At 44.4% G+C, this 20,387-nt stretch overlaps 3 protein-coding genes across 4 annotated transcripts; all 3 read left to right on the top strand.

Annotated features, from left to right (window-relative positions):
* Nucleotides 1-2,245, top strand: hoxa13a (homeobox A13a). The gene is made up of 2 exons (XM_029167293.3): nucleotides 1-805; nucleotides 1,255-2,245. Exons 1-2 carry the CDS (start codon nucleotides 151-153, stop codon nucleotides 1,500-1,502), a joined length of 903 nt encoding a protein of 300 aa, XP_029023126.1. The 5' UTR covers nucleotides 1-150; the 3' UTR covers nucleotides 1,503-2,245.
* Nucleotides 2,246-6,659: 4,414 nt separating this feature from the next.
* Nucleotides 6,660-20,101, top strand: LOC114865800 (homeobox protein Hox-A10-like). Of its 2 annotated transcripts, none has more exons than XM_029167271.3 (3): nucleotides 6,660-6,799; nucleotides 17,376-18,368; nucleotides 19,159-20,101. In XM_029167271.3, the coding sequence occupies exons 2-3, from the start codon at nucleotides 17,516-17,518 to the stop codon at nucleotides 19,431-19,433; spliced, it is 1,128 nt and encodes a 375-aa protein (XP_029023104.1). In that variant the 5' UTR covers nucleotides 6,660-6,799; nucleotides 17,376-17,515; the 3' UTR covers nucleotides 19,434-20,101. The 2 variants fall into 2 exon arrangements, with proteins under 2 accessions (XP_029023104.1, XP_055369060.1); XM_055513085.1 differs by lacking the exon at nucleotides 6,660-6,799 and adding an exon at nucleotides 14,227-14,353.
* Nucleotides 10,236-13,446, top strand: hoxa11a (homeobox A11a). The gene is made up of 2 exons (XM_029167294.3): nucleotides 10,236-11,109; nucleotides 11,852-13,446. The coding sequence occupies exons 1-2, from the start codon at nucleotides 10,440-10,442 to the stop codon at nucleotides 12,082-12,084; spliced, it is 903 nt and encodes a 300-aa protein (XP_029023127.1). The 5' UTR covers nucleotides 10,236-10,439; the 3' UTR covers nucleotides 12,085-13,446.
* Nucleotides 20,102-20,387: the final 286 nt, after the last annotated feature.

Here is a 20,387-nt window from a genome sequence, read left to right on the forward strand (position 1 = left end):
CACGTGGCCGCGCGCGGACCAATCACCGCGCACCCTGGGCGCTCTCGCGCGCGTCAGAGTCGCTTTACGCTCCGGGAACCAGTATCTCCTTTTTTCAGTCTCTGGGCTTTTTAAAAAAGAGCCAGAAGCGTCAATGTTGGATGCCGTGCTATGACAACGTCACTGCTCCTCCGTCCGCGCTGGGTCGACCAGTCGGTGATGTTCCTCTACGACAACGGCGGCGGCTCAGATGAAGTGAGCAAGAACATGGAGGGTTTTACTGGTGGCAACTTTGCTGCGAACCAGTGCAGGAATCTGATGGCGCACCCCGCGTCCCTGGCACCGAGCACGGCGTACTCCTCCAGCGACGTGCCCACCTCCGGCATAGGCGAGCCAGTCAAGCAGTGCAGCCCGTGCTCTGCAGCCCAGAATTCCTCCAGCGCCTCCCTGCCTTATGGGTATTTCGGTAGCAGCTATTACCCGTGCAGGATGTCGCCTCACAGCAGCATAAAGCCGTGCGGAGCGCAGCCAGCCTCCGCCTATGGGGAGAAATACATGGACACGTCGGGAGAAGACTTCGCGTCTCGGGCAAAGGAATTTGCGTTTTATCCCACCTACCCCTCGGGTCCGTATCAACCTGTCCCCAGTTACCTGGACGTGCCCGTGGTGCCAACCATCAGCGCGCCGTCCGAGGCCAGACACGACTCCCTGTTACCCATGGAGAGCTACCAACCGTGGACGCTCGCCGCCAACGGCTGGAACGGACAGGTTTACTGCCCCAAAGACCAGCCGCAGCCCGGACACATGTGGAAGTCCTCCATACCAGGTAGGACACGTCCGCCTCCGGCGGCGGATTCACGTGTTCATGTTTTAATACACAGCAGCAGCTTCGCTTGGAAATTGTGTAGGTTTGGGTGCGTGCAATATCGGCCAAGTGCAAAACCAACCGCACAGCTGTTTGGTAAATTGTTTTAAAATAATCTTAAAAATATTCTAATTTTCTCAGAAGTTTAAGTATTCACTGACATGAGAAGACATTGCAAAGAAATATTATTAATCGCACTCTATAGAGATCAATTTATTGATATTAATTACAACTGTTACAAACTTGTTTATAGATAAACCAACACGTTTTGATTGTAGAATTTTAACATTCGCTTGAGAATGTGTGACTCTGTTCTTTTTAATTTATCGGAGGATAAAGCTCTGTATAGTTCTGTTAACACTTGCTGGGAAGCAGCTTATGAAAGCCTCTTTTTGTGCCTTTTTTTTTAGACGCAGTGTCTCACGCCGGGGGAGATTCTGGCTCCTATCGACGTGGAAGAAAGAAGCGCGTGCCGTACACTAAGGTGCAACTGAAGGAACTCGAGCGCGAGTACGCCGCCAATAAATTTATCACGAAGGACAAAAGGAGGAGGATATCTGCCCAGACAAACCTGTCGGAGAGGCAGGTCACGATATGGTTTCAAAACAGACGCGTAAAGGAGAAGAAAATTGTCAACAAATTAAAAACTGTCAGCTAGTTTTTTTCTTAATTATTTTAAATCACGGACAACATCTGTGGGAGAAACTATAGGCCCACACATACGCACACACATACACTCTCACACACACACACACACACACACACACACACACACACACACACACACACACACACACACGATCACAGATGGATTGGAACAGCAATCCGCTGGAACAAAACAGCCCTCCTTCCTGACTGAACCTGATTAATTTGTATGTTGCCAAATGATTTCCCGGAGCTTCCGACACAACATTTCCGTCCGCGACCCTGTGAATGGACCCTCTCTTTCCTGCCACTTGATGTTAACTGTTGTCTAAGGAGTTGATTTTTTGAGAACAGAGAACATATGTGTTTGCAGTATGTCTGGCTTTTTTTTCTCAGAAAACGTTGTCCCCGCTTCAGAAAGCTTTGCGCCACCGAGCTACACCTTTATCTGCTTTTTTTATTGATAGTGGTAAAAACGAAGATTCACAGGAAGTGACGGTGTTACAGACTTGGACCTTGGGAGTGTTAAATATTAATCTATCCTGGCTTCCCTTAAAACCCACTCACATGCTTGATTTGTATGAAGTTTAGTCTTATCATATGAATCCGTGCTCTCATTCCTATCCAATCCATGGTGCAATTCTTATTATAATGCTTAGATAATCATCCGGGATATGTTTATATCGATCATAGCTTTATATAATGCGTGCGTATTCATGTGGTTGTGTATAAAGTAAAATCTGGCATGATATCCAGGTTGTATGTGTATGAGTCCAATATGTCGTTGTTTAAAGTCCGTCCAATAAAATATGGACTTGGTTGAACTTTATAAAAGTTTCGTTGCAAGTTTACCCGATTCATCATTTGAGGTTCAGTTGGTAGATGTCAATTTAATATGATTTTCGATTACACGTTTGCCTAATTTGAACAAACATTAACAATAAATTAATCATAAATGTGAAATCCGTCAAAGCACATAAACTTTTTGCCATACGTCAAAATTTGGGTTTGGACAGACTGGGCGTCCCGGTGTCTGCGTATTTTGCTGCGGCCTTTAAAGTAAAACCTAACTATTCATATACAAATGTTATTTTGTAATTCAAATTCTTTACATGTGAAGTAGACCCGAGTTGGGAGGAAAGCAAGTCAGTTAAAGCCGGACAGGGCTGAAATATAGGCGGACGTCGCCACCTAGCGGTCACTTTGTGTCACATTCAGGTGGAAAATGGTCATAGTCAGCTCAAAGCAAAAACGAGATAAACAAGACAATGGCAGTTATTGTGTCATAATGATACAAAACCTTTTATTTTATTTTTGTACACATCGTTTGTCAACGTTTGTCAGAATATGAGTGTGACTATATGATATGCACAAACAGTCGCTGCAGTACAAGGGGTGAATTTGTTTATGAAGAGTGCTGATGAACATAAAAATAAAATAAAACAGAACATATATACTCCAAAGTACAATTGACACTAGTTAAATTTTAACGATAATCTCTATTGATCTAAAGCTCAAATACCATTGTTTCAATAATAACCTGCTTCACAAAGCTGCGGGTGCGTTTTTTTGCATTTGCGCATTCTGTTTATGCATAGTATTTAATGAATGTCTTAATTTTCCTGTTAAAATTATGTACAAATCCGTCCTATCTACACACGTGATACAGAGAATAAAAGCCGCGCAGATGGTAGAGAAGTTTTTTACCACTTTTTAGAATTGGTAGTGTTAAAACTAAACCACGTGTTGGTTTTAAAACTTTTATATCCGTACTGAACGTGTGGACATAGACACGATAAAACAGGGATTCATGCATGTCCTGTGTGTGTGCGCGCTTTCTATTAAAAAAAATTGAACAAAACATATAAACAATTTACTGTCAGTGTCGATGATGGAAAATTTTGGGCCATTTTAATTGTCGCATGATTCACATTTAAGTAATGTTATTACAATCCGCTCATTCTAGTTGCAGTGAAATGTTTTCAATTTAATTGAATATAAATTTCTGTCATCCGCTCCTCAGGCGTCCTGCAGTGTCGATATGTCTGTGGTAGCAGTGTACTTCCGTTTTATTCCAAAATATTTTCTTTTGTAGTGATTCAGTGCAGTTAATGACGCTGCGGCCAAAACCCCGTCATCCCAGCATGCTTGGTTTGGCTGCATTAATAAAAATGATTCAGTCTTACTGGCAGTCAAATGTCGGGCATGAACCCAAATGCCTCCTTGTTCTTTACTCTTTCGAGCTGACTACCCCACCTGTTTATCTGATTTACTCGCTCGCGTTAATGTTTCAGCTTGTTTTGTTACACAGGCCAGTTTTAGGCAATGAATTAATAGCTTTAGTCGTAATAAGGAGGTGAATGTGCTTTCTTTCTACTTTAAGATAATTTAAGAATATAAAATGTTGCTATAAGTCATTTTCCGGAACCTGAGAGTAACAGCAGCAGTATAGTAGCATTAATAAATGTGGCTATTTTGATTGGCTCTATTCAAACTAAACACTAATTTTGATAAATAATTATAGAATTGTGTGTTTTTAAAGTAAAATATATTCACAGTGTCTGTTTTTTAAAGCAATTCTCCTCCTAAAAATAATTGGTAAAATAACTAATATTTAGCTGTCATTTAAACTTCAAGCTGGACTAGAACAGTCATATGTGGGAATTTAATTTCTGATGATTAGAATGAGTTTGTTTCCCATAATTATCAATAGGAAATAGGCAATTAGAGCACAGCGGTTTTCTGATTCAACGGTTTATTTTGTAGGCCTACATGGAGTTCCTCCATCGAAAATATTTGTGGTGAACATTCCACAGCATAAACAGTCATTCGCCCTATTTCTCACGGGTAATTAAATTATTGTCTCCTGGGCTAATTTTAAAAAGACAGTCGTCATATTCATTGCCCTCGTGATATGGTCGTCGCCAGCAGGCTCCTGGCTGAGAGTAATGATAGCACGGCCATGAAAACGCTCCCACGTCCTCTGCCATAAGCACGAGTCACACAATAAACTCGGAACGGGGAGAAAAGTCTTGTATCAACTAATCCCGGAGCCTCCAGAATACGCACCAAAGCGGAAGCTGCGGAGCGGAAGTTTTCTGGAGCGTCGTTGTCTTACACTGCAGCTCATTGGCTTTTAGGGAGCAGCAGCGCCTCGCTGGTTCGACGAGGACCAAAACAAGCCCCACAAGTCCCGCCTCCGAGCCTGACACATGACGTGACAGTCCAAAGCTCGCGGCGCCCAGCTCCTCCCACCCCCCCCCCCCCCCCCCCCCCCCCCCCCCCGCCCCGCTCACGAGCCGCCTCCTAATGGACTGGCGCAGGAGGCTGGGTCGCTGTGCAAGAATTGTGTTCTGCTGCCACACTAAGGAAACTCTGTGAATTACACTTAATTTAATGCTCTTTATAAACATAAATTCACCTCGTTTCACTGCGAAACTTTGCACATGGAGAGCTTCCCTGCAATCACAATATTTGGAGACGACGAAGAATGAGGGAAATATGTGTTTTCAAACGTTTAAGCTTTTTTCTTTATATATCCATGTTGCAGCAGCATGAAAATGTCTATTATCAAAAAATTACTTGTACTTCAACAGACCGATTTACATCCTTGGGAAATGTATCCTATAGTGCAACATCTATGCATTAGATAAATACCGGTGGTTTTCAGATCTGTGTAATTGAAGCTCCATAGAGTAAATATTTCGTCTGCACGTCAAACATGTCCAAACACAAACAGGGCGCTGCGCTTTACATTGACCTTCACTGTCCTTGTGCGTAATGGAGGCGCGGCCTTCAGTCCCTCAACAACACGCCGCGGCTCTGCGAGCTTAAAAGCATGACTTTAGAAGACGATCGCGTAATACGGCACCAGCAGACACGGTTTTATCCGACACACTGACAGCGGTCAAATAGAAGCAACTGACTGAGATAACGTGAAAGCCTCCATCACCCAAGCCTGGTTAGTCCACAGCAGACTCCCTGGTTCCTCCACATGTTTGTTTCAACTGTAAATAGAATATATTGTATTAACAGAATGCATTTTCCGAGGAGAGCAAATAAAGCATTAGTACGTAAAGTAAGCAAATCACCCGAATGCCTCAAATATGAAGCGTAACATGAAGCGTAAACCAGGATAAAGTCGAATCTCTCCACAGCAATGAATTTCAACCTATGAGCCAAACAACAAACTCATACCTGCGACAGATGCGTTCAATGAACTCTGTTTCGTCTATAAATTGTGCTTCACTTTTAATCCCACGCCTTTGTCTTTTGGAAAACAAACTGGAATAAACCGTTCCGCAAAGCGTCTATTTCCAATCTTCATATTCTCGTTGCGGCTCTAATACAAAAATAAAAAAAAAAAATTCTTGTTAAAAACGGGTATTTTGACATAAGATCACCTATTAGTTATAACAACCAGGATTATTAAAACCAAAACTCTGTCGTTTGTTTCTCGCACGTCCAAAGTGTCCGTTAAACAATATTTGCTATTCGTAAGGAATAGTTAAATGCAACAAACATCACGTGGCGCCGCCGCTTTCGTTGAATTGTGTGTTCAGGAATAATATACTTGAATAAACAGCGATGCAAAGATTGAGAATACGTATCCTGACTTTTAAAATGTCCTGTTTAAACTTACTGGCGACGCTGATTTGAATTGGGCGAGAAATCGTCCAACCTTTTATGTTAATGCAGGTCCACCGCCTGTAGCGTAAATATGTCATTTCATAATTGCTTAGAGAGTTAAATGCAGTAGAAATTAAACCGTATTTCATTTAAGAATCGATTAATCTACGGGAATAAGCGCATTTTAAGGAAGCCGTAGACTGCAGTATTTAATCGAAAGATGTCTTCTCTGAAAGTGTTGGGATCACAGTTGAGAAATTTTGTGAATGGTGAATAAACGGAATGTTTGTTTTCATTATTCAATGTGAAATTGTGAGACTCCAAAATACCCTGACGCAGAAACCACGCTCGTATATCGACTTCCTTTTCTAAAAAGACGTTTAAATCTTGCCTCAGCCTTTTAAATTTCGAATCACCGTTTTGTTTTCCTGGGATTCTTTATAATTTCATATATTATGTATTTTCCAGGCCTGCTGCTCCTGACGCCTGGTTCCCTAGGATTCCCTCTACAGGCTACTCCAGCATTGCGACCGTCCAGTGGTTGGACAGCTGCGCTCTCGTTGACCATGGAGTTGGCCGGTTCCCCTGCGTGTTCGGTGTGTGGTCCGCCTGGCGTCGCATCGGCCGTCCGCCCGCGTCCCCGTCACCTGTGGACAAATCAACAGATGTTCGCTAAATCAGGTTCAGATTTACTCATCTGCGCTCGTGCTCGGGCCTGTAAGAACGCGGCCAAATGCGTACTGCCATCACTTTATCTTGCAGTCTGGTGGTTTCGTAATGGCTCCTTAACCAGAGGCCCTTATCACCAGCAGCGCCATTATAGCGGCTTAGCAGAAATCCACGTGCCATTCAAGTTCAAAAACACTAAAATCGTGTGTTCTATAGAAAACTTGAGGATGTAAATGGATGTTTTAATTACATTGAATTTGGCACAAAATATCATTATTAGTTCAGTTTACTCTACATAAGGTTATTGTAAATTTTTCATATTTAATGTATTTTGTGGCTTTTTAAATGAAAGAATGAAACTTTGCAACGCCAGTAGCTTTTCGGGCCTCGTGCGCACCACTGGACCTTTTAATTTCTAAGTTTAAGAACCGAGCGAATAAATCCTGTGGCGGCTGCTTTTTTCACCACAATAAAAACAAATCGGCCTGTACTGGGGCTTTAGACATACTGCTCGACTTGAAGCCAGAACTCCGCAGGAGGCTTATTTGCAAGAGACTGAATGCGCCTATTTAGCCTCCCTCGCAGCCTGTGGGCCTACCTGACGTGGCGTTTAACTGCGCTCCCAGCTCATCCCCACACTTGATTGTTTACTTGTTGTCTGGCAGGGTTTTATGGCACATAGAATGGGCAATACATGTGTCGCATTCTCTTCCTGACACAGCCCTGACGTGTCGCCCCAGTTTTGGGGATTTCCACTTAAAATAAAGCGATGCCGGCTAATGTACATTATTTTTGTTTAAGTCAATTTGATTAGGATAGACTGCGCATGTGCACGGAAGGAATTAAAGCGGTGTCCCTGTTTATTAAGCAAACCTCAGTACATCGTTTGTCTTTGGAAGCATTTATTCTGTTCTGTATCCATCGCGTGCGTAAAGACCACAAAACGCGCTTTTCGGTGAACTAAACTGTTCTGATTTAAAACGTTTTTCGGTCAAAGCAGTATAAGAATCCGCAGTTTGTTTACTTGTGCAACTGTTCAACCTCCATCGTAAGCGTATCAATAGTGTCACATGCGTATAGTTTTGGCAAAGCCCAAAGGTGACGTCCTTTTGCCTTTTCCTTAGCTTAGAGTTACACGCTCACATTATCGGCCTATCTTGTAACCTAAAGCCTGCGTAAATGCACAAGCAATTAAAGGAACTCCATCCGGGGCACTGTGGGCCTTTGCTCCCTGTGAAAGACCCTCTCCCTCCCCCGAACTTGAAGTCGACCGTACAGACAAAACGTTGGCTTTGAGAGCTTTTATGCAGCGCCAGACTATGGTTTTAGTGTCCGAACCCGCACTAAAAGGACGGCCAGAACCTCTATTTGTCACTTAGTTGAAGATTTGACTAGATTGCAAATGATATTAATGAAACGCTTATTCATTCCTATTTCTTCTAAGAGAATTCTTACCTTAGTTGCACACAGGCGTACCAGCGTCCTTGCAGTTAGGAGTCATCAGCTGGCTGGTCCGGGTAGGTGGCGGCTTCCTATCACGTTTGGCCAGTTTTGTGGTCTCTGTCTAGCCGGGGAGGAAAAAAAAGGCAGCAGAACTATAGCAGCTATAAAATCGCAGGGCTGCGCAGACCTTGCTTTGCTTTTCCTGGGCATCCTGTGCTCAATTACAGCTTAAAAGCTACAGCACGAGTCGGAGAATTTGTCTGGATTGACGGAGAGGCGGAGCGTGCGGTTGCAAAGACACTTGAGTTGTTTTTGTCCCGGCCATTAATCCCAGTAAAATGGAGAGTAAGTGGGGACGGTGGACAGCGCTCAGACTGCGCCGTTTTTCCTGTTTTGACACAACCACAGGGCGTCAGTCGGCGCTAGCGCCGTCTTAGTGTGTGTGATATTTTGAGGTTGTGTTTCATTCGTGTCATCAAAAGTCCCTTGGATCACCACGTGCACGTCAGGATGTGGGGCCCGGTCAGTCGCGGCGGTCTTAATCCGAGCTCAAGTCTCTCATTCACAGCACATTAGAGTCAGGTTGCAGCCTCCTCAAAACAGCCTCCACGGTGGCCTGAGAGCAGACAGCCAGGAAACGCACAAACAGGACGAATCTCTGCCTTCTTTCCCGTTGGGATTTTCAAAGTGGATATTAAGATGCTACTTACACGTTTAGAATCTTAACAACAAAATACAACTTGCTTGATTTTGAAATGCCGGCAAACAATACTATTTTGCCCCTTTGATGTTGACTGAATGCTCATGCGTCACTAGGGGACAAACAGTCAACTAATGCAAATTATTATTCATCACAACATAAAATGCCTTGTAAATTTCTGGAGGCTCTTCTTACTGACCGATGCACATCTGTATAAATATTTGTGCCAAAGCGGAAAGAAATGGCCGTGCGTAAAAGTGGCGTGAGCGTCCACGTTGGGACGCGTGGAGCTGCCAGAGAATCCATTAAATGTTAATGAGGAAACTCAGAATAGTGAACACGGGTCATTTAAAAATAGGAATGTTTGTTTTTCTAACGAGCTTATAATATTTAACTATAGACCAGGGGTCTTTAAGGAGTATTAGTTTTCTCTTTGGAATGTCAGTCACAGCAACAGAGTCTCAAATAAATTTAACGTGGCTATTTTAAAAACAAATGATTGTTGCGTTGCAAATGTTTTATCAACAGCTTAAATTTCATTCCGCGTCCGTTTTGATTGTGTTTAGTGTAAATGCTGAGATTTCCCCAGCATGCGCTGTTGTTTCCCTTTGCTCGTTGTGATACTGGCACTAAAAACAAGGCTATAGCCAGTTGAAACATTAGCTGCTACTTTGAACATGACCCTGATAACCAAATGCCCACTGGGCGAAATGCTGCGTTGTAAAAGCACCAAATGATCATGACTAAGACATTTCTAAAAGCAGACATTACAGATAAGCCGTCTGCCCCTTCCTTCGGTTTAGAGCTGCGTTATCTTCATAGGGCTTAGACATTGTTATTGCCCGGTAGGGTTCGTGCAGATTAATATGCAGAATCCTGCATTTTCTACATAATCCATAAATAGGAAGCACCACGAAAGCTTCGGATACGCATAAAGCGCATAAATCATAATTAACTGATGATTTGGCAAATGCTACAACGGAGTTTCAACGTCTATATTTCTACATTTATCTTTCCAATGTGTTGTTTTGCGTTGTGACTTTGTTACATGTCGAGGAATTCATTTTTAACCGACATGGCGATAAACCACCAATGTCAAGCTTTAGGACACACAGCAGTCATGCCTCTTGCATTCCTACACACACTCGTTCTCTCCTACGCACGCAGGCACACACACGCACGCATGCGCTCCCTCTCACGCACAAACACCGCCACAAACACACACACACACACACACACACACACACACACACACACACACACACACACACACACACACACACACACACGCACACCCTGAAAAATCTGTCAATTTCTGCCGCGTGGTCACGTGACCTCCTCCTCCGTGGAGTGGATGGAGATGGCTCTCCACGTCAGCCTACGTCTCCAAATTTCTGCTTAGCGAACCTGCTTCAAAGGGGCAGGAGGCACGGCGCTTCAGAGCCATGTTCAGGGCGACTATAGAGGAACCGATCACCAACATAGAGTTGTAGCAAAGGGAGAACTACGATGATGGATTTTGACGAGCGGGTCCCTGTCGGATCGAACATGTATTTGCCCAGTTGCACTTATTACGTGTCGGCAGGAGCCGATTTCTCCGGTCTTCCCTCGTTTTTATCCCAGACCCCATCCACTCGCCCCATGACATACTCCTACTCCTCCAACCTGCCGCAGGTCCAACCCGTCAGAGAGGTGACGTTCAGGGACTATGCAGCCATTGACGCTTCTGGTAAATGGCCGCATCGGGGGAACTTGCCCCAGTGCTACCCCAGCGCGGAGGACATGGTGCACCGAGACTGTCTTTCGGCGCAAACAGCCGTCGTGGGGGACGTGTTCGGTAAAAATAGTCCCGCCGCCGCCGCCGCCGCGTACCACCACCACCATCACCACCACCACCATTCGAGCGCAGGCTCCGCTGCCTCCAATTTCTACGGGAACGTGGGCAGAAATGGCGTGCTGCCACAAGCCTTCGATCAGTTTTACGAGACGGCGTACGGCAACGCGGCGGAGAGCTCCTCCGCGAACGGCTACCCGGAGGACAAGGCGGCGAGCAAGCAGCCCGTCTCGGCGCGCGAGGACGCGTCGTCGTGCCGGGATACCGAAGTAAAGGAGCCCCGAGATGAGACGAGCAGCCCGGAGTTGTCTTCCGGCAACAATGAGGAGAAATCCAGCGGCAGCAGTACGTATTAAAGTCAGCGCCTCGGTTATGAGAGAAAGTTTGCAATCTTGTGCGCTCCTGTTAAAAATTTTATATGCTGTTTTATAAGCATATAAGGTTTATAGAGGGCCCGTAGACCCCCCACCCCCAACAAAACTTTGTTATAAACTGCAGGATCACGTGTGTGGAATTGAAATTGGCCGTGAAAGATTTCAGGCCAGTGATTTTTTTTTTTTCGGTAACACTCCCTGACGGTTCAAGAGCACCCAGTTATGAAAGTGAATTCCCCACAAAGACCTGCATTAGTTTCATGTTTTATAAACGTGCTCGTGTCACGGTTTCCTAGCGTTAAGAGCACTTTGCATGTAATGAGGGTGGTGCCTGCGCTTTAAGGTGTAGTTCACATGAGCTCCTTTGTTGAAGCTATCGTGGCCTCTGTATGAAATTAGAAGTTGAACATTTACAAACAAACAAACTGTCGATTGCAGCACGTCACCGTGTTGCTGCTGCTCGGTTTTATTTAGAACTGTTCATCTGTTATTGTTTAGTGATGATTGTAGGGTTATATATTATAAGCACACACACACACACTAGTACAGAGGGACGAATGGGGAATACGTTAATAATGCTTTATGTAGCAAATCCACTGGTGCGTATTCTGGATAATATACAGAGCGTATCATTCTTTTTGAAACATAGTCATGGCTAATTTAATACCTTTATGTATTTTATATCTGACTGTTGCACATTTTCTGCGTTGCAGATGGACAAAGGACCCGCAAGAAAAGATGCCCCTATTCCAAATATCAAATCCGAGAACTTGAAAGAGAATTCTTTTTCAGTGTGTACATTAACAAAGAGAAGCGCCTGCAACTGTCGCGAATGCTCAACCTCACCGACCGACAAGTGAAGATTTGGTTTCAGAACCGACGCATGAAGGAGAAGAAACTGAACAGGGATAGGTTACAGTATTATACGTCCAACCCTCTGCTCTAGGGGTCACAGCAGCACCGCCACGGCTCCGGCGGCCCTCTGCTGCGGGGCCGAGCGCGTTTACAGACTCACTGACTCAACAGGAGCGAGCAGCTCTGCTCGGTGGTTAATTTCAAGTTCGAGGACGGCAGGACCCTGTGATCTGAATGATCAGATCAGTAGGAGAGCGAGCATGCAATTGGGACAGCCCTTGGACTTCCATTTTGCTCTTCAGACTCATTTTTCTGGGAGAAAATGTAGAAAATGATTTTGCCTTGCCGCCGAGATTGCGTGCGTGCGGAGGCCCATGTTAATATTATTAGATCTGAAAGACGCCTTGTTTAATTTCACACCACTGGGGGGGGATTAACAGTCACTAATTGACTGACCCAGTGTATTTTGTAATCAGATTTATTTGACTTTTTTTCTGCTTTAAAATCAGAAAACTCGTGGACTAGGAATCATGGCGAATATGTGACTTTAAATATCTGAATTTATATTGGTGTGACCAAATAAGTCCGAACGGATGAGAATGTAATGTGTTTGTTTTGTGTGCCTATTTATTTTGTAGCCACTCGTTTACTATCTCCTTTTAATAATACCACGGCAAACCAAGCCCATTATTAAAACAGCCTACTGGGATTCACGCTGAGTCTTCGCTGACCTCAAAACGAGCTCGTGTCGTCTCTCTTACAGCCTGTACAACGAGGCCTGACTCTTGATATTTAGCCCATCGTTCAATACAAATCTACGGTGACTTTGTCATTTTTCAAGATTGGTGCAGTTATAACCAGGCCAAGCCAGAGAGATAAGCTTTTCCAAAGGGTGGAGAGTAGTTGCACTGAAAGTACACGCCAAAAAATATTCATCGTTCACACTGTAAAATGCAGCCGACTTGTGTTGCGTGACACTGATACGCATTATAATTTTCGTCTTGATTCCTGATCCATTACAGAATAAAATTGAAAACTACATTTTCAAGTGTACTATCAGGGCAGGACTGGCCAGGGTCAAACTCTTCTGTATTATATTTCCTAATAAAACCAGTAAGAATTGAAAAAGGCTTCAGGGGCAAAATCGTTTTCTGGTTGGTCATTTTGGATGTGGCGCACATTCAAACGCACATCAGGTGAATAGGAAAACGCGGATGGGTTTCATTTTGCGCATTCGTCATCAACACACTTGTCACATTTCGAGCAGAATTGTACCAATTTGCGTGCCTGAGCATGTACAAAACCGTTTTAAAACTGAAGCGCAGCAGATCAGAGGGCTCCTATACAAATTACAGCCCAGCCTACGGTGGCGCACACACTCTCTACCTCTTTCAAAACTTGTTTATGTTTAACATAAATGTTAATAAAGTAAAATATTAAATAAAAAATCTGAGTTCTTGTCAAATAATCTCGTGATATGTGGATTTTATAGATAAATAGATAACAGTTATATTTACGATATCTCAACGTTGTTGGTCTCATGCTGTTGTGCTTTCAAATTACTTTGAAACATCTTTCATAGCATTTGGAGCCACATTAGATATTTTACAACTCTGACATTTAAAAAAAAAAAAAGAAAAAAAGAAAAAGGGAATTCGTTATTGATTCAGTGTGCACAGCTTGTTGCTCCACCTTTCGCCATCTGCATGAGCACACATTCAGCTTTCCACCACGCACACTTTGTTTTCTGCCCTGTCCGTCGCCCTGCGTGCGAGCTATCATTTCACTGATTGCTTGTGGAAACACTCCTCCACCAGCCCCTCTCCTTTGGCGAGGGTCGCCGTATTTGCTGTTGTTATCACTGTGTTTATGGGCGCTAGCCGCAGCGCATTGGCGTTCATATATGACAGTCAAAAGGGCCATAAACGCGGGGAGAGAGGCTGAAGTTTATGGTTGCCCCTCGCTGCCATAGTCCGGCCTTGCCTTGCGCATCCTTTACTGCGCGCTGGAATTCCGTCCCTAATTACGGGACATCCTCCCCGTTGCCGCAGCAACGCGGCCATAAAAGCTGTCTGAGAGTCTGGAGCATTTGTACAATTGGAGTGTAGTGCAATAAACCGTCTGAGACCCAAGGTTATTAACTGTGTTGCCAAGGAAGCGGCCGCAACGACGTGGAGAGGACGCGCGGGGAAGGCTCCTGCTCGTTTGTCGCGTTGACTTCATTTGGGAGGCTTTTCCTCGTCGCGTAGTTTGTCCGCCTCGCGTTGTTTAGCGGCAGCACGCGGGATTCACCTCTCCGGCCACCGGGCGGCGCTGTTGGGACCAATGTCATTGCCGTGCACGTCTGCGTCTTGAAGCAGGTAAAACTTGTCAACAGCCTGGAACTTGAATAGTGTGTTCTGTCTGCGTGGCAGCCTTTTCGACTCCATTCCTCTTTCATGCCGGAGCTGATGGGTTTTAGGCGGAAGCCTTTCGTGTCTACTTCACTCTGCGGTGCTCACTAGTCCGTGCGGTAGAGTCTTCCTGGGGGCCCTAATAAGGCAACACATCTGTGCCAAGCCTTCAAACTGCATGTGCTATTCATTTTGCTGAGCTTGAGCTTTTTAATGGGTGAAGTATAGCACGGCCGGCTTATACCTGAAGAGGTCTGCAACCCCGTCCAATCCAACCACAAATGTTTTGGATTTAGGAAACTCTGCCTTTTAATGATTTTAAAAAATGGCTGCAGTCAGTGTCTTAACGACGCAGCAGCCCGTCGCGGGTGCCGGATAGAAAACAAATGATTTCATTGTTTTTAGATGGCTCTCGTGCTAATGCGGCTCATCTGAAATTACAGCAGCTGGCTCGTGCGCCTCCTTCGTCTTCCTCCCCTTCAAAGAATCCGCTAACAGCATCTGACATCCGTCCAGGGCGCATTGTTGTCAGTACGTGCCAAGTGTGTAAAAGCACTGATTAGAAGCGTCGATCTGAATGTGATAGAGCAGCAATCGCGTCCTCCTTTTCCTTCCTGCTCGGTACTGTGAGCCTATTCAGTGTCAGGGCAAGTGACGAGTGGCTATTCTGGACCTTAATGCGTGTGGACCGAGTCTCTTTCTCCTTTGTCTCTCGTGAAAAATAAATGCTTCCGCTGGATGTAATAAAACGCTGCATTATTGTTCATAACTGCACTCAGGACGAACATGATACGAGTCAAACGGCCTCTTCGGCCACGATTATATGGGCCTGATCAAAGCCAGTGGTCAGAGAACACTGTTTTGAAGATCTAATAGCCGGGCAGCTGTGAAAACGAAGATTTAATAGCAACAATTAATAACTGTAACACAAAGATATCGATAGGCCTTCATACCAGCTCAACGCCACGAAGTGTGCGGGACGGAACAACTTAATACCAGGCCCATGTAATTAATTGATGTATTCGGTTTCCTTACCAGCTCATATGTCCACTAGGAACAGGCCACCACGGGGAAGAGTACACAGACTTATAGCTGTTAGTTGTCTTTCTTTACACTGGAGTGAATTATTTTATGGTTTTGGGGGGGACCAGTTCGGCGCACGGCCTTTAAAACCCCCGCACTGCGGGAAATACCTCTATCTTCTACAAAATCTATAAAAGCCCATGCTATGCATTTTTAAAGTGCTCTTTTGTGGGATTTATATAAAATAAATATCCTGCAACCAACTGCATGTGATTTAAAATGTGCGCCCTTTTAAATAACACAGATTGACACAATTTCATCTTCGACGCAGTGAATTTTAAGCCAGTGCTGATAAATGAGCCGTCAATTTAAAAAAAAAAAAGCGTTTGAAAAAGTGAATGGGCTCAATTTATGAATTTCAGGCAATTTCCCCCATTTCAGTGCAACAGGCTGCAAACAAACCCGGGGGGCGAGCGGCCACCTGGACCTGGTAATGGCAAAGCTGGCCCGGATGGAGAGGGCTGTAGAGTGCACATGGCCAAGGACACTAGGAGATGGAAGGAAAGTTTTATTGTTGTCCTTATTGCCTCAAATTGGATCCACAGGAGTTGCAAACACGAGATCCACGGGATGCAAATTGGAATCCTGTGGACCCCACAGTTTTAGAAAGTCACATTTGTACACTAAACATTTTTATTACAACAGAATGCTTACATTAAATGTATAATAAAGCTAATATAAACCATTTTTACCACGGTAGCCCTTAAATGGATGCATAGCAGCCTTTACTGATATTACTTAATGTTCAGTCATAATTCTGATAACGACCCACGCTTTTCTGCCGATGGCGAAACACAACAAACGACTAAACGCCATGCGCGAGTAGTCGTTCTTAAAATACAAATACCATTTTGAAGTGATACAGAAAAAAAATATCAGTGGAATTTTAAACAGCATTGGCCAATTTGTTTTGCGTCAAAATGGTTGTAATCCATTTATAAAACGATTTCTCTCATGATCGTACTGTATTTTGCGTTTCCGAGGCATTTATGCAATAAAATAAAATAAGGTGCATTAATTCACTATATAATGTGCTTTTAATATTTAAAGAGCGTTTGTTATTTGTAGCAAGGCGTTTTATTACTGTAACAATTTGACAATGAGCTGCTTTGCTCTTGTTCAGAAACGGATTCAGCTTCATGATGGATTTTACATTATTAATCAAATTATTGCCATATAAAGGCTTTACTAGATTATATTTTGATGTAGCATAAAGTACTGAAATAAGCTTCAATGGTGTAAAATAGAAATATTGTGGCGGGGACGCTCAAAGAGGAATAAACAAAGTGGAATTTGAATGAAACTAGCAAAGTAGTGAATGCAATTGACTTTATCTGTGTGTAGCAACACTTTAGTGGGGAACTTCTGTCTTCGGGCAAGAGGACGCATCTTGGACAAGAATTTCTGCCAAGTCACATTGCCACAGGCAAATTCTGCCTGCAGTAAAAAGCCTTTACTACCATTAAGTCCCGTGGCTTTGTTGTTTCATGCCTTTGATGGTGGGCTTCGGCAGCCCTGTACTTTTAAACTTGATTTGCTATTGCAAGTCCATATTTTCTTCATGTAAACTATTCCTGTTTTGAACCAAGGAGTTTTTTTTTTTACTTTTAATTGACTGATTTCAAAGCCTCTTCTAATTTTAATATCTGATGAACATTATGATTCTTTGCTGCGTTTAATGCTGAGCTTTGTGGTCACATTTGCATGTGGGCCATGCTGCGTTTTAGATTCGCACGAGCCTGTTGACATATATCCATTAAATGCAGATTTATTTTATGTCTATCTATCTATTTTCTATTTTCGGATGTTGCTTTGTGTTGGACTTTGTCCGTCTTATAACAGTATTAGGTTAAAGCGGGGTGAGAGACCGCACTGATTGCTGTACTGTCTCCTTCCTCTGCCTCAGCTCCATGATGGATAACGCTCCGGCTGCTACGTAGCCTGAGTGGGAGGGACTGTCCGTCTTCCAGCGTTGCCATTGGTTTTACAGTCCGCACGGCGGAGAGGGGGTGCCTCTAATCATATCCAGCATGTTTTGCACAAGAAATGTCAGCCAGAAAGGGTTATCTTCTCCCTTCGCCAAAATACACCACAATAATGTCATGTTCGGACAGCCCGTCAGGAAATGCGTTTTTAGTGGACTCTCTGATCAGTGGCCGCACCGACAGCGGAGGTCACTATACGGGAAGTGCGCTGTGCGTGCCTCACGGTGCCGCCACAGAAGTGCCTTACGGACTACATAACTATGGATACTTCCCAGGTATGGGCAAGCGGGGCGAGGTGTGTCCTCAAAACATGGTTTCTACCTCAGGCGCGTACATGTCCAGCATGGAGATGTGGATGGACGCGCAGAGGTCATGTCGCATGGACCAAGAGCAGCCGGTAGGTCCTCAGGTCGCGCCCTGCTCTTTCCCGCAGAACATTAAGGAAGAGAGCACCTATTGCCTGTATGAGCAGCCGAAGTGCCCCAAAGCGTCCACCGCCGAAGATCTTACGTATTCAAGATTAACAACAGCCGGCCTCGGCTCCGGTTCTTGTACAATCACTGATGGCGGCGGGGGCTCTGTGCCTGTGCCGGGCTACTTCCGCTTGTCTCAGACGCACGCACATTCTCATAAACTTTACAACACCAACGGCCCCCAACCGAACCCTTCCCATTCTCATTTCGGCCTACACCCCACTGCTTCTGCTCGTTTCAACGCGCCGCCAGCCGCGACTGCTGCCCCAGCCACGGCGCAGGAAAGGAGCAACGCCGAGGAGTCGGTGTCCTCGGGGGGAGGCGAGCCGCAGACTCGCGCCGCGCCGGGGAGCGAGAAGGCGCACGAGTCCTCGGACGCAGACGCCTCCTCAGCCGAAGAGACGGACGAGCATGACAAAGAGAGACCAAAGACTACTAAAGGTAATCGCGGCTCCTCACAGGTGCGGTCCTGCACTGATTTGTATGTATATGTGTAGTGTGAAATGAAATAGACCCAGGTCAAGGTTGATTTTCGGCTGAAGGGTTGAGTCAAGTTCCTACTAACTCCAAAAGCTCTGTTCCGTAAATAACGCAAGGTGTTGCGCTAATACATGGGTTACAACTGTGTAGTTATGCATGAATGCGTCTGTTTTGAAAGATGTAAAATAGGGAATCATTTGGGCCACGCAGTGGAAATAATGGACCAAAAGTTTTCTTTTAAATTATAATTCAAGTTAAATCATTATCTGTAGCTAGTGTTTAATACCCGCAGCGTATTCATTAATAACGTGCATGCTTTAGTGCATAGGTGATATTGTTACAGCTGTTAATGACAATGATGTTTGTCAATTCATTGACTGTTTGTGACAATTAATACTTGTTAACCTTTAAATTAATATCTGCTGTTGGAATGTCTCGAGTGTGTAACAAAGAAGACGTGTTTGACGCATGAAGCCAAATACACGTTGGCGCACACACACGCCCCAACGCCACTGTAATACACGACACGACAGACACAAACCCACACTAGTATTTCACTGTAACTCGTCAATGATACGCGCACACGCACCACAGATGTTTGTTTTCCCCTGACACACACACACACACACACACACACACACACACACACACCCACACACACACACACACACAGACACACACACACACACACACACACACTACAGTGTCTCGTGTTGCGATGCTCCACACTAATTTATACCATTTCCTTCAGGTGACACAAAAAGTGAAAACACGGCCAACTGGCTGACAGCGAAGAGCGGCCGGAAAAAACGCTGCCCCTACACCAAACACCAGACACTGGAGCTGGAGAAGGAGTTCCTCTTCAACATGTACCTGACCCGAGAGCGCCGCCTAGAGATCAGTAAAAGCGTCCACCTGACGGACAGACAGGTTAAGATCTGGTTCCAGAACCGCAGGATGAAACTGAAGAAAATGACTCGGGAAAACCGGATCCGGGAGCTCACCTCTAACTACGGATTTTCGTGATGCATGAGGTGATTATACTGATATATGATAACATGGGTGAATTAAACGAGACCCCCTCCTCCTGCCTCAGCAACTCTTCACTTTGCCCACAAAATGACTAATTTCACTGTGGGATCCAACTAAAAAAAAAAAAAAAAAACTATCCACACACACTTAATGTCGATGCATCATCCGCTCTGAGCTCCCAGAAACAGAGCAGAGGGAACAGGAAATCCTCTGGGTTCTATTAGATTGTCTCCTGGTGTGTTTTTATATCGTTGACCCGTTTCTGTCACTTCTGTCGTGTGGTTGGATCGTGTCGTCAGTGGAGTTAAATCAGTGCAATTTATAAAACACGGCCCTACTTCCATTCATTTGTCCACCACTTCCCACAGCTCATAAATATCCTAAACCCAGTGAAACAATTACGGTTATCTTATATAATTGGAGAAGTATTGTACACATTTACCCACATTTTATCAGTTTTAAACCCTGTGAAATATAATTAATAATTCACCCATAAAAATTAGATTTAGTCCTTCATGATATAGAATATTCCTTGTATGACCTTTACCCACAAACGGTGCGCAAAGCGGAGGGAGATGTTTTAATTGTATATTTGTGTGTACATATGACGTTGTGTTTTTTTTGTGTAATGCCTAATAAATTATCAGCCCGCATTATGAGGAGTTAGCTGTTTGGACTGTTGTGTTTTATATTTTGTAGTCCCTGTGCATCACGCAGAAGATAGGGACCGATACGTGTGGAATTTAAAATCCAAACACGAACTGCTTCCAACCATTTCCAACCAACCGAACCTTTCCACAAGGCGACTCTCTTGCTTTTTCGTGTGTGGCAGAAATGTTTCTGGGGGCTACTGTAACAGCCCTCGGAAATAATTAAGATATTAGGCCATAAGCCGTCTAGCTGCAAGCCCAGCCGGCTATTGTAGAGTTTTATGACTGGCTGCTATAT

Source organism: Betta splendens, chromosome 11, assembly GCF_900634795.4.
Source record: "Betta splendens chromosome 11, fBetSpl5.4, whole genome shotgun sequence".
Classification (NCBI taxonomy): domain Eukaryota; kingdom Metazoa; phylum Chordata; class Actinopteri; order Anabantiformes; family Osphronemidae; genus Betta; species Betta splendens.

Excerpts from the sequence above, each read along its gene's own strand:
- hoxa11a (XM_029167294.3), top strand. The coding sequence starts at position 10,440 with ATGATGGATTTTGACGAGCGGGTCCCTGTCGGATCGAACATGTATTTG. Across the intron at positions 11,110-11,851 it reads GGAGAAATCCAGCGGCAGCA|ATGGACAAAGGACCCGCAAG; the intron begins GTACGTATTAAA and ends TCTGCGTTGCAG.
- hoxa13a (XM_029167293.3), top strand. The coding sequence starts at position 151 with ATGACAACGTCACTGCTCCTCCGTCCGCGCTGGGTCGACCAGTCGGTG. Across the intron at positions 806-1,254 it reads GTGGAAGTCCTCCATACCAG|ACGCAGTGTCTCACGCCGGG; the intron begins GTAGGACACGTC and ends CTTTTTTTTTAG.
- LOC114865800 (XM_029167271.3), top strand. The coding sequence starts at position 17,516 with ATGTCAGCCAGAAAGGGTTATCTTCTCCCTTCGCCAAAATACACCACA. Across the intron at positions 18,369-19,158 it reads GAGACCAAAGACTACTAAAG|GTGACACAAAAAGTGAAAAC; the intron begins GTAATCGCGGCT and ends CATTTCCTTCAG.